This window comes from Bos indicus x Bos taurus, chromosome 8 (assembly GCF_003369695.1).
Source record: "Bos indicus x Bos taurus breed Angus x Brahman F1 hybrid chromosome 8, Bos_hybrid_MaternalHap_v2.0, whole genome shotgun sequence".
NCBI classification, from domain to species: domain Eukaryota; kingdom Metazoa; phylum Chordata; class Mammalia; order Artiodactyla; family Bovidae; genus Bos; species Bos indicus x Bos taurus.
The window spans coordinates 80978124-80991133 of NC_040083.1; the positions used below are offsets into that span (position 1 = coordinate 80978124).

The window sequence follows — 13010 nt, forward strand, 5'->3', positions numbered from 1 at the left end:
CAAAAAATTAAAAAGGAAAAGTCACAAGGCTGAGAAAACTAGGTATTAATTTTTAAATATTAACTCCACTTAGTATGTGACTTTGTCAATAGGTGACCACATTTTTCCATTCAAGTAGTTATTGGTCATCCAAATCATTGCTCCTAAAAATGGCTTGACTTTGTCCTGATGTATCTTTGTTCGCTTGATCCAAAATTTTACAATTTAATAGCCATGAGATTTATAACTCAAAGCCTATCCACAATAAGACAAAACTTTTAAGAAATTAAGTCAGGCATTTAAATATCTATAATGGATATACTTATATACATTAAATATATATGTATAAGTATATATGAAATGAGTATATATAGTAAACATATGTATCTATTTTATTAGAAAGAAAATTAATCACTATAGGATTAAGACATTAGGTTCAAATTCTCAGCCAAGACAAATTCTTAACTGACCTCTGTACTTTCTGCCCACAAGGGATAGCTGCTGATTACTTGGGCTGATAAATAACAATCCTATTTACCACTGTTCATGACAGAAGACAAATCACAGTTGTTCTTTTCACGTGTGGGTTTTATTTTCAGCCCTTTACATTGAGCACAAACTCGCCTCTGGTTTCTAGACCTGTCATGAGCAGTTCGCTGCTGCTCTTCTGCACACGATTCAGTGAATTTACTTTTTGTTTCTCATCACCAGCATTCACTCACTTATTCATCCCTAACAAAGCACATACAAAGAGAAGAGGGCTAGTGGGTCAGACTCACTACCTGCCTGCCTGATTTTTCTGTACACAGGTGAGATATTCCTGTACATCTTCTGGGGACCCTAGAATGAGGGGGACTCGTTGGTGAATGGCTTCAGGCTTCACGTCCAGCACGGGTTGGGTGCCTGTGGTCGCCAGCCCTCCCGCCTGCTCGATGATGTAGGCCACAGGATTGCACTCATACAGGAGCCGGAGCTGAGGAGAAACAGAGTCAGGTGGACAAGTGTTCTAAGTTGCCAAGACCCCCAAACCATGTGCCTGAAGCTCCAGGAGGAATTCCAACTGCTGAGCCTCTGTCTCATTAGTGTGAGTACATTTGCCCATCTCAGGGGAGCTGCTGCCAGAGACCAACACTCTCCAGAAGGCTGGGTGCCCTAGCTGATGCTGATCACATATGCCTCTGGGGACACCTCCAGTCGATAGCTACCTGTCTGCTGACCTTTGTGATTATGAGAGACTTGGGAGTATGAGATCTTAGTGTTCACTTCTCATTAGTTTGTTAATGAGGTGAAGTGATTCTGGGTCCAGATTAGGAGCCTCTACATGCCAGACCTTAAGGCCAATAGAGTCAAGCTTGGATGGGATTGGAGGGTCACCTAGAGAGTGCTGGGTGGTCTCTCAGGATAACCACATTGTCCAGGATGGTGGGGAGGAACAGCTCAAGTGTCAACTTGGCTGAAGAGTTTTCTGGTGTTTAGATGACCTTTTCTTTTGACCCCTTAGACTGAATTGCCTGGTCTCTTGTTGCTTGCTCTCCCACAGCATCCTGTACTTCCCCTTTCGTGATAATTCTGACTCTGAGGTTTGTTTAACATCTGCCTTCCTCCTTGGACGCCCTCCCTTGAGGGCAGGGGAGGCATCTCTTAAGGTTGGTCTTTGTGGCATCTTCATTCCTAGTACTGCCTGACATTTAGGAAGTGTCCAAACAAGGCTGCAGTGTATGCTGCACAAAGGCTCCCAGTGGAGGGCAGAAATGGGCGGAAATCAGTTGTACTATTTTTTGCCAAGCCAGGTACATGGATCCAGTGCCTGTTCTGAGAAAGAAATGCCCTTCTAAAAGGCACTATGAGATGACTAGGTGTCAATCCTGTGTCCAGTTAGTATATGGTGAGTTGAATTGAAACGGGCTGATTGAATGTCCTTTCTGGGTCTTTTTCTGTCATTATGTTTTGACTTCTTCCTCATCCCCTGACCCACAGCAGACACACGCACACACGTCACACAGATTCAGGTGACGTTCTTGCTGCATGCTCTGACTCTATATCACACTATCCTCTCCTTCCTTCCCTCATAGGTATGAAATCTGTAACTTAAATTTCCTCTTCTGTAATCAGCTTTCAGAGTGATTGATCCAGCTCTGCACAACTTCTTTCCATTCTTTTCTTCATAGTTACATCTTGTGCTGATTTTTAAATTATTGTTATTTCAAAGAGAGGAACAAACTATTTCCAATCTGAATTGGAGAGCCAGGCACTGAGCAGAAAGTAAGTTAAAACTGTAGGGGGCATTTATTTCCATTTGGGGGAAACAGAATAAGATGCTTTTATTTGTACCATGTTAATTCAGATACTATAAAAAATAGATAGATAAGGACATGGATACTTACATAAAACTTACCTTGGGACCAAGTTTTGTTCTGACCTTAAGATATTTTTGTAGTAAACTCATTTTAAAACACAGTGTCCAGATCTTCATGGTGCCTTTACCTGCAGGCTATGTGATCTATTTTTTTCCCCACAATTAAAATCTACATTGCTCTACAGAGACAATAGGAGGAGAAGCAGTCACATCCCACTACCCACCCACTCACACAAACATGGTCACAGAGACCATGAGAGCTAAAACCTGGAGATCAGAAATCAGTGGTACCTAGATCTTGTTATATAGACTGAAGTAAATCAGAAAGAGAAAAACAAATATCATATATTAGCACATATATATGGAACCTAGAAAACTGTACTGATGAACCTATTTGCAGGGCAGGAATAGAGATGCAGACACAGAGGACAGACTTGTGGACACAGCAGGGGAAGGAGAGGGTGGGACGAATTGAGAGAGTAGCAGTGAAACATATATATTACCACATATAAAATAGATAATGGGAAGTCTCTGTGTAACACAGAGAGCTCAAACCAGTGCTATGTTGGGATGGGATGGGGTCGGGAGTGGGAGGGAGATTCAAGAGGGAGGGGATATATGTATACTTATGGCTGATTCATGTTGTCATATGGCAGAAACCAACACAACACTGTAAAGCAATTATCCTCCAAATAAAGTTTAAAAAAAGAAATCAATGGTACTATGAATGTAGGTCTATATATGCAGTTATATACCTTGTGGAAATATTTTTGTAATTATATGTAGGTATTTTCTGACTAATTTTAAATCATCTTAATATTAATAGCTAGTAGTAATTAGTCTTAATGTTCTCCTTGTTAGAACTGAGTAGATGGCAAATGTGGTTCTACCTAAGGATTTCCACATCTTCTACTTGATCTCATGCAATACTCCTTAGCACTGTTCTGCTCACTAGATTTATCTGTCCAACAAGCTAATATACAAGAGCTAAACCATCACAGGAAGAGAAATGCCTGATACACTAACCTGCATGTTAAAATCTTCTCTTTGGTTTCACATGGTGTGTTAGACTTCTTATCATGGCTTTGAATCTGACATTCCAATAATTCAGGTCAGATCGCCCGCACTGAGAGATGCATATATGTGTGGCTAGTTGTTAGTGTGTCAGAGAATATGCAGACATTTATTTGAATTTGTCTTCTTACCTATGATTCTGTGACTGGCTAAAAATCAGAAACCTTTCCATGGCAGGGTCTATTCAAGATAGACGCATTGGGATCATATGATTCCCACTTGATAACATGGGTATTTTAGGTTTTGTTTCATAAAGTTGCAATGAGATCTTTCCAGAGCTACCTTTACAGGTAGTTCAGAAGTTCTTAGCCTGAACTTCTGGAAACTCTCTAGGAAATTCTTGGGTCATCCTCAGGTTATTGTGAACCCCCTGACAATATATGTAACGTGTATGTTTACATGTAATAAGTTTCATGTAAGTTTTGTAAGTTTCATTAAGTTCTCAAAAGGATCTATGATCCAAAATCAGCTGGTAATGAAGCAAAAAGACAGACACAGCATGTGGAAAGTGGAGGGTGAACACAGCTGATTCACAGTCATTTGAGGAGCATGAGAGCCGCAGAAGTAAAGGCCAGTGACAATCACCAACAACTTCAGCCTCCTCCTCCTCCAGACCTTCTACCACAACCTTAGAACACTATTAATGGCATATATACTTCGTTTCTCTTCCACCTGCCCACTCACAGACAGATGGTAGCCAAAAACAGGCATGATGAGAAAGGGAATTGTGACCGGCTCCCTGAGCAGATTCAGCCAGCAGACAGAGGAGAGTTACCTTGCCCTTCGGACTTTTCTGGTTTGCTGGGTACAGGAAGATCCCTCCATAGACAAGGGTGCGGTGCACATCAGCCACCATGGAGCCCACGTACCTGGCCCCATAGGGAGCACTGCCGTCCTGGAGGATGGAGAGAGGAGAGGCAAGATGCAATGGGTTTAGCAATCAGTCAGCACCTGCTTCAGGTGACACATCCAGTGGGTGTGAGCTCTGCATTCCAGGTCCTCTTTCCTCTACCCACTAGCTTAGGAATTGAAATTATTATGTAGCTGACCATTCAGTTCAGTTCAGTTCAGTTGCTCAGTTGTGTCCGACTTTTTGCGACCCCATGAATCGCAGTACGCCAGCCTCCCTGTCCATCACCAACTCCTGGAGCTGACCATTAGGAGTTCCCAAACCTCAACTAGTAATCAGACTCATTAAATGTTGCACTACTTAAAGTGAGAGACAATATGTGTCCTAAGACAGAAGCTAATGAGAAAAAAAAAAACAACAACAAAACAAAACACTGGAAAAAGAAGTATAGACAAACACCAACTGTTGGGCTCCTCTTTGAATCTCCTCCTTGGCCCTCACAGTTCAGAACACTTTTTAGCTTCTTGAAAACCAGATCCCCTTGAACCATGACAACTTTTGCACTTAGTGTAAGCAGCATTTATCCACTGGTAAAATTATTTTAAATACCTTTAGAAATCATTCAAAGAAATAAAACAGCTTCCGTGTAAATGTCAATTTCATTAGTCTTGTAACGAAAAGATTTGCTCTGAAAGAAATAAGCCAAAGTTCATGATTTCCCTTATGTAGGGCATATCAGTAAGGCATGGCTATCTGATGAAAGGGCTCCTTCGGGCAGGTTTGCTTTTTCCTCACTCAGTGACCCATGTGATATTTCTGTGTCTAATCTAATAATTCTCTGACAGTACAAGGAAACACCAAGAATTTTCAGAGTAAATATCCAATGCTTTGTGTGGCATCAGCCACTATAAAGTGCATTGATTTTATAAGCATTTATATGCCAGATCTCTCCATCAGTGTGTGACACCCTTGGGGAAAAGACTGTCTGCTTTATCTTGGCATCATTCCCTGAGTTCAGCCTGGTGTGGGGCAAAAAGTAGCTGCTGGGGAAATACTTTCTGAAGTGTATACTTATGTGATATCTTGAAAGCACTATTCAGGTTGTATGTTAAAAATTACATGGGAGATTTTGCCTCCTCCATTTTATTTACATAATGATATTAAGTATACAAAACACCTTCAGATGCCAATTAAGAGACTTCTCAATAGGTAAAAGAATGCAGGTCTGAATTGGGGATGAAGAAAATGGACTAACTTGAGTAGCTCAGAGGGTAAAGAGTCTGCCTCCAATTCAGGAGACCCAGGTTCAATACCTGGGTAGGAAAGATCCCTTGGAAAAGGAAATGGAAACTGACTCCAGTATTCTTGCCTGGAGAATCCCCATAGACAGCAGAACCTGGCTCGCAAGAGTCCATGGGGTTGCAAAGAGTCAGACACAACTGAGTGACTTCACTTTCACTTTTTGAGGAATATTTAGGAAATAGAGTTGGTAATGCCCAGTAAATGATTAGTCATGGGCATAAGAAAGAGGTAAGCCTCTGGGTTCCCCAAACTTTGTTGGGAATGAACATGATGGTAGAGGCAGTATAGGTCCAGAGAAGAAAACCAGAAAGTAGTAAACTTGGGAGATGGTGTGTGTGTGTGTGGGTGTGTGTGTGTGTAGAGTGGTGGGGGGTGGGGAATAGGAGGGTCAGAGTTGGATATGTGGAGTTCTAGGTGTCTGGAGGAGCAGGCAGATCTGAACCCTATGAGAAGAGACTAGATGAGATCACCCTGGGGGGACAAGAGTGAGCCGAAAGGTTTGTTGGGAATAGAGTACTATATGTACCAAGATAGAAGTGTAGGCAGAGGTGTGGGAACTAAAAAAAGAAGAAGATGGTTAGGAAGAGAGATGGAAAACCAGACACAAGGCTAAAGAAGACAAGTTTCATGACGGACAGGGTTGCTGTTGTTGTTTAGCAACCAAATTGCGTCCGACTCTTTTGCAATCCCATGGACTGTAGCCCGCCAGGCTCCTCTGTCCATGGGATTTCCCAGGCAAGAATACTGGAGTGGGTTGCCATTTCTTTCTCTTGGGGATCTTCCAGACTCAGGGACTGAACCAGTTTCTCCCACATTAACAGATGGATTCTTTACCACTGAGCCACCAGAGAAGCTGGAAAGGAAGAGTAAACAACTCTAAATGCCATGGAGAGGTCAAGTAACATAAGGTGGAAACATGATGCTGGATTACGTAAAAGAGGATTACCAAGGGCTGATATTGGAGCAAAGAGGGTTAAAGAGGGAATGAAAGGAAAGAAAAACTTTCAAAAAATGAAAACTTTCTTTCCACTTCTGGGTATTTATCCAAAAGAATTGGAAACAGAATCTCAAATAGATATCTGCATATCCATGTTCATCGAAGCATTATTCACAATAGCCAAGAAGTGGAAGCAACCTAAGTGTCCAGTGACAGATGGATGGATAAGGGAAATGTGGTATACACACACAGTAGTACATTATTTGGACTTTGAAAAAAAAATCTTGTCTCTTGCTCAACTGATATCAAGCAGGGCCCTTTGGGGCTCCTGGGCACAAAGACTTTCTGTGTCCCACATTTTTTTGATTATAGGAAGCAGCCTTCATTCAGCCTTCATGACTGTCCCTGAGTTACAAAGGGCAGATTCAAGCAGTTGTTAATCAGAAAAGGGAGGGGATGGAAGATCAAGGAGAAACAGTCAAGAGCAGCCTTGGGACAAGGTCCTGTTTTCCCCATCAAAGGATACACACAACAATATCTTTGAACTATTTTGCAGATATTGAAACCCCCACAGGTGAAAGAAGATAACAATTAATGTTATCCAATGTATGCCACCCACAAGCATGTAGACCTCAGACCAGTTGGACCTGCAGGTTGATGATGTTGACTCCAACTCAGCTCACCACCAACCCATCAGAAGAATGTCCACAAACTGATCATGTCCTCTTTGGACAATTACTACGAAACTTCTCACTATCTTCCCCAAGAGGGGACTCATGATTTTGAGGGTATGAGCCTGCTGTGTCCCCCTTTGCTGGAAAGGCAATAAAACTATTCTTTTCTACTTCACCCCAAATTATGTCCCCAAGGTTCAATTCAGCACCTTGTTCAGCACCAGTGTACAGAGAAGATGAGCTTTCAGCATCACAACATGGATGAAACTTGAGGACATTGTGCCAAGTGAAATAAGCCAGTCAAAAAAAAAAAAAAAAAGACAAATACAACATTATTTAACTTATATGAGGTATCTAAAGTAATCAAATATATAGAAACACAAAGTAGGACATGGTTACTAGGGATGGGGTTGGGGGAAGGAGAAAATGGTGAGTTGTTGTTCAATGGCTATAGAATTTCAATTTTGCAAGAAGGAAATGGCAACCTACTCCAGTATTCTTGCCTGGAGAATTCCATGGACAGAGGAGCTTGGGGGGCTATAGCTCAAGGGGTTGCAAAGAGTCAGACATGACTGAGCAACTAACACACACAGAGAAATAAAAAGTTGCAGAACAGAGAATAACATTTGTCTTGTTGGAGTTTTAAAGGAACATCACACCCTGACCTACCTGGGCAACTGCAAGAACAAAGGATCCTGACACCAAAAAGTTTGCAACAAACAACCACATCCTCTCTCTTTTTAGTATAAAAGAGGCCTGAATTCTAACTCAGGAAAGATGGTTCTTTGGGACACTAGTCCACCATCTTCTTGGTCTGCTGACTTTCCTAATAAAGTCCTTATTCCTTGCTCCAACAACTAGTCTCTCGATTTATTGGCTTGTCACGTGGCAAGTAGTAAGAGCTTGCACTCCTTAACATTACTTGACTGTTCTGGGCCTCAGATCCTTTATTTGTAAAATGAAGGTTGTGGTATTAATACTTATCTTGTAATCTGTTGGAGAATTGAATAAGTTAGTACATGATAAGCACTTGGAACAGACACAGGACACACTAGCTATGATTATCATGACTAATAGAAGAGTGCAGTTAGGGATAGGAGAAACTGCCATTGGCAAGAGACAGAAATAGCAAAGGAGGACTGCTCTTTCCACAATGGTGGATGGTATAGAAAAGTGCTGGTCCACTTCCCATCTCCTTGGGGTGCAGCATGTGGAAGCAGAGCAGCCAGAACACAAAGACCCTGCCAGAAAGCAATGGCCTCCGGAAGAATGAGGAGTGGGAGGAGTGGGACACTGCCTGCACACCCTGGAGATGGGCTTCCCAGGGCAAAACTACAGACAGCAAGGGGACTTCTTTTCAAAACAGAATAGTCTATCTTCTTTCCTTTTTTTTAAGTGTAAGAGTAAACACTTATATTTAAAATAAGGGAGAAGGAATCACAACATATTACACATTTTTAAAAGCTGACTCTTACTAAACACCATAAAATCCAGAAAAAGAACATAGTATTTTTATTAATTAAATACTTGATATGCTTTTTCCCTTTCAATTTTCTTGGTTGCATACTCTTTGATTGCCTCTGCAAATGACAATGGTTTTTGTAATAATTTCTAGAAAGAGTTACAATGATTTCTTTTCAATGACATATTGCACATATTCATACATCAGAGAAAGTCAAGAACTCTATAATATCAACTTCTAGAAACCACTATTAACAAGATGGCACATTTTGAAGACATTTTATGCATACACACATCCTACATATACATATGTGTGTGCAGAAATACATTCACATGTATTTAATGGTGTAATCCATTTCGTTGACTGCCTATCTTGTGGACATGTCTCACTACCAATATATAAAGCAGGACTTAAATTTCTAATGGATGAATAGCTGTGTGGCACAACACTTCACTAGAATATTGTGAATGCCCCAACCAACCCTTCCTGTTGGATACTTCAGTTGTTCCTTCGTTGTTGTTATAAAACAATGCTGCAGTGACATATCCTTGTTCATTTATCTCTGTTTTTATTTGATCAATTGGTTTTTTAGGGTCAGTTTCTGGGGGAAATTTAGGATTAACTGAGTCAAAATATATGAATATTTAATATTGGAAATCATACTGTCAGATTGCCCCACCCAGAAAGCTTGAGGGGTGAGGGGGGACATTTAAGTTTCCTTTAACATTTTATAAGAGTATTTATTTTCCCACTGAGCACTATTCATCTGTTGAATCTGTGCAAATCTCAAATGATGTTGTATTTTAATTTGCATTTCTTTTTTATTAGCATCTTCCAATTTGCTGACTGGACATTCCTGTTTCTCTCATGACTTGCATGATCGTGCCTTTTGTCTGGTTTTCTGTTTGGGTGTTCATCCCTGTATTTGGGTCCTCGTGCAGTCAGACTCTTCACCTGTTGTTGGTCATGCATGGGATGACTCCTTTGTTTCTCAGTTTGAAACTTCTCCTTCAAAGGGATTTATGGCTTTTTTTTTTTTTTTTTTTTTTGCCTAAGAGTTTGGTTTTCCAGTGGTAAAATAAGTATCTTCCTTTATGGGTTCTAGAAGAGGTACCTTTTACCTTAGAATGAATGGGAACCACTGTGAAATTATCACCAAGACTGGGAATTTGTAAATAAATAATTTTGACTTTATCAACCTCACAATCCATATCCTATTACCTCTGCCCTTAAGATACCTGATGGGTTTTTGTGTGATGACAAAGGAGAGATACCAGAAACTGCATTCTAAGATTTTTGCTTCAAGAACAAACAAGACAGAAAGAAGAAAACTCTCTAAAGCTTCAGTCTGAGGCAGCAGAGGTAGGTCCAGCACCCTGCTAACCGAGTGCTCTGGACTCCATGGAATCCTGAGCACTTTCTGCCTAGAGCTTGTGAAGGGCTTGCAGGGACAGCCAGGCTGGCGCCTCACACCACTGTCCTTCCTGTCACTTCCAGTGTGGGTCAGAATTCACACTCTTGACCTGGAAACACTGTGACTCCCTCCCACACTTGTCTTAATAGGGCTTTTTGTATGGCAGACATACTTATTGGATTGTTTGGGCTGTCTGAATAGCCACATGAAGTCCAGGACTCGGTGTTCACCCTTAGAGCCGAAGACTTTTCTAAAACTTGGAGTAAACACCAGGTCCTGATTTTAGACCATGTGAAAGGGACCTTCACTTAAACATAACCGAGTGACCAGAATCCACACACATGGTAGCTTGGCAAAAAATCAGATGCCCTGGCCTGAAACTCTGGATTTTGAAAAATTTGTCTCTGCCTTCTTCATAGACAATTTCTCCTGGATAAACTAACCTAGAGAGTAATACCTTTAGTAGGTAAATCTTAGCTATGAAAGAAAGATATTGATTGATAATGAAGAAAGTCAGAGTCCGCCATGCTCACAGTGGTCAAAGCCACAAACAGGGGCAACAACCCCTTTCAGCCAGCCTCCCACAGCCATTTCCCAAACAGGAACCTACTGAGACAGTATTCTCCCTGCTTCTGTTTCAGGCTTTCTTCACTCACCTCAGGAAACTTCTTTTTCTGCACATATTCTGTGGTGGCAGCATCAAAATACTTGGCATAGCCCTCGTTGAGGCTGTAAATCTTTCCTTTCTTTTTAATCTTGACATCTTTTTCCACCAAGACAAATTCACCAAGAGCCTAGAAAGGTGAAGGGAAATACCAGGAAGAAGAGAGATATCAGGAAACAGAAGTCAATAGCACACACTCCAATAACCAGAGAACAATAACTGAGGTGGACCTGCTGAAAGGACCCAGGGGGTAGTAAGGTCCTCCTATAGCTTGTCCAGTGATGTTGTTATGAGACTTACAAATAACAGGGACAATGCAGAGCCTGCATGGGTAGCACAAGCTGCAATATAACAAAAAATAAAATAATTCAAAGGAATAAGAAGGAAAGTTTCCCTTGTAACTCTCATTTGTAAAGAACCTAGCTGTATTTATCCCCTCAAGTTCTCATCCCCAGTTAATCCCTAATGTTTTCAGGAGGATTTGGGCCATCAACAATGAGAGGAAGAAGTTACACAGATGGGATTTGTCATGAAAGTGGGGATGTAATCAGACCACTAATTTGTGGTCCAGTTATTTTATCTTAATGATTCAATCTTGGAAGCCATTCAAATTTTCTTGCCTCCCTAGGGACTTCCCTGGTGGTCCAGTGGTTAAGACTCCATGTTCACAATTCAGGGGGCATAGGTTCGATCCCTGGTGGGGATCCTGAAAGTTGCGTGTCACAGCAAAAAAAAAAAAAAAAAGAACAAAAAAGAGCAAAGTTCCTTGTACCCCCAAGTATTCTTATACAAGGTAAAGAGGAAATCCCTTCAATCAGAAACTGTATTCACTTGGCATGAAGAATAGTTGATAAAATTTATTTTAATCCTCAGAATTACTTGTAAAAGTGCCCAGTCTCCCTATAGCCACCTGGTCCCTTTCTGCAGGGCATCCCTCAGGTATCTCTTTAGCTGAGTGCTGGTGGTCTCATCTCTAGGGCTGCAATTAGCTAGCTGCAAATTCACTTTGAAAGGCTCAACGTCTCACTAAGTCACTAGGAAGGAAATCAAGACCCGGAAATCTAATTGGTTCTGATTAAACTTTGAAGACTGAGAAAGGAAAAATCCCCCAAGATGACAGCTCACAGCTAGAAGATTCCTAATGAACATTGACAACACTCCGACAAAGAGACAAGGCTACGCTGACTGTGTCTGAAATAAGACAATGACAAGGATATTAAACTGCAAAAATAACCAAACATGCTTCTTTTCTGTGAAATGTGAGTACTGACTGCTTTTTTACCAATGAATCGTCACCCTCACTTTAACCTTCCCACCTCCCAGATAAAAATTGAGATACAAAATCATTAATTGTACCCACATCTAGACAATACCCAATCCAGAATTGACCCTCTCTTTCTCAAACCTTCCTTAGAATCATCAAGCAAAAGCCCATGTTCTATATATAATAAGATCATGCCAACCTCCTCTCTCATCTGAATGAGACGGTTGAATGGCATCACCAACTTGATGGACATGAGTTTGAGCAAGCTCTAGGAGTTGGTGATGGACAGGGGGCTTGGCATGCTGCAGTCCATGGGATCACAGAGTTGGACACGACTGAGCAACTGAACTGAACCCCCTCTCAGCACAAGGCCTCATGATTCTTCTAGAATGCCTTCTCCCAAGCTTAGTAAACCCAGCTTCTTAGGGAAGTTCTTGACAGTCTCTGGATCATGAACTTAATAACCTGCTCTAGACATTTGTTGCTTTGGAGTAGACCAGTGTGGAGTTCCACTTTTTAAAAGCACTTGAACTTCCTTTGAATAATTAACTCTTCCTATTGGATGCCAGTCTAGAAAGACTCTAAACTGGACTTCCCCTAGCCCAAGGTCAAGTACTTAACTTAGCTTGGCAAAATAATTATTCCTCCCTGGGTGGTGTCCAGACCAGGGGCAGTGCTGTGGGACTGGTCCTGTGAATCCTGTCTCCTAGACCTGCCCATCTCTAACCTGGGGCCTCAGTTTTTCCATTAATACAATAACACCCTTTCCTTAGTTAAGCCAAGATCCTTGACTCTTTTAGTTCAGTCACTCAGCCGTGTCCAATGCTTTGCGACCCCATGGACTGCAGCATGCCATGTTTCCCTGTCCATCTCCTGGAGCCTGTTTAAACTCATGTCCATTGAGTCAGTGATGCCATCCAACCATCTCATCCTTTATCATCCCCTTCTCTTCCTGCCATCAGTCTTTCTCAGCATCAGGGTCTTTTCTAATGAGTTGGTTCTTCGCATCAGGTGGCCCAAGTATTGGAGCTTCA

At 41.5% G+C, this 13010-nt stretch overlaps 1 protein-coding gene across 1 annotated transcript in view; it reads right to left on the reverse strand.

The window, feature by feature from the left end:
• Positions 1 to 549: 549 nt before the first annotated feature.
• FBP2 (fructose-bisphosphatase 2) overlaps positions 550 to 13010 on the reverse strand; it is a 39895-nt gene continuing 27434 nt past the window's right edge. Inside the window, exons 5-7 of the mRNA XM_027550173.1 lie at positions 10705 to 10842; positions 4185 to 4304; positions 550 to 952 (exon numbers count right to left, since the gene is read on the reverse strand). Of these exons, the coding sequence (XP_027405974.1) occupies positions 758 to 952; positions 4185 to 4304; positions 10705 to 10842 (453 nt within the window). The 3' untranslated portion in view covers positions 550 to 757. The remainder of the gene's footprint in view (positions 953 to 4184; positions 4305 to 10704; positions 10843 to 13010) is intronic.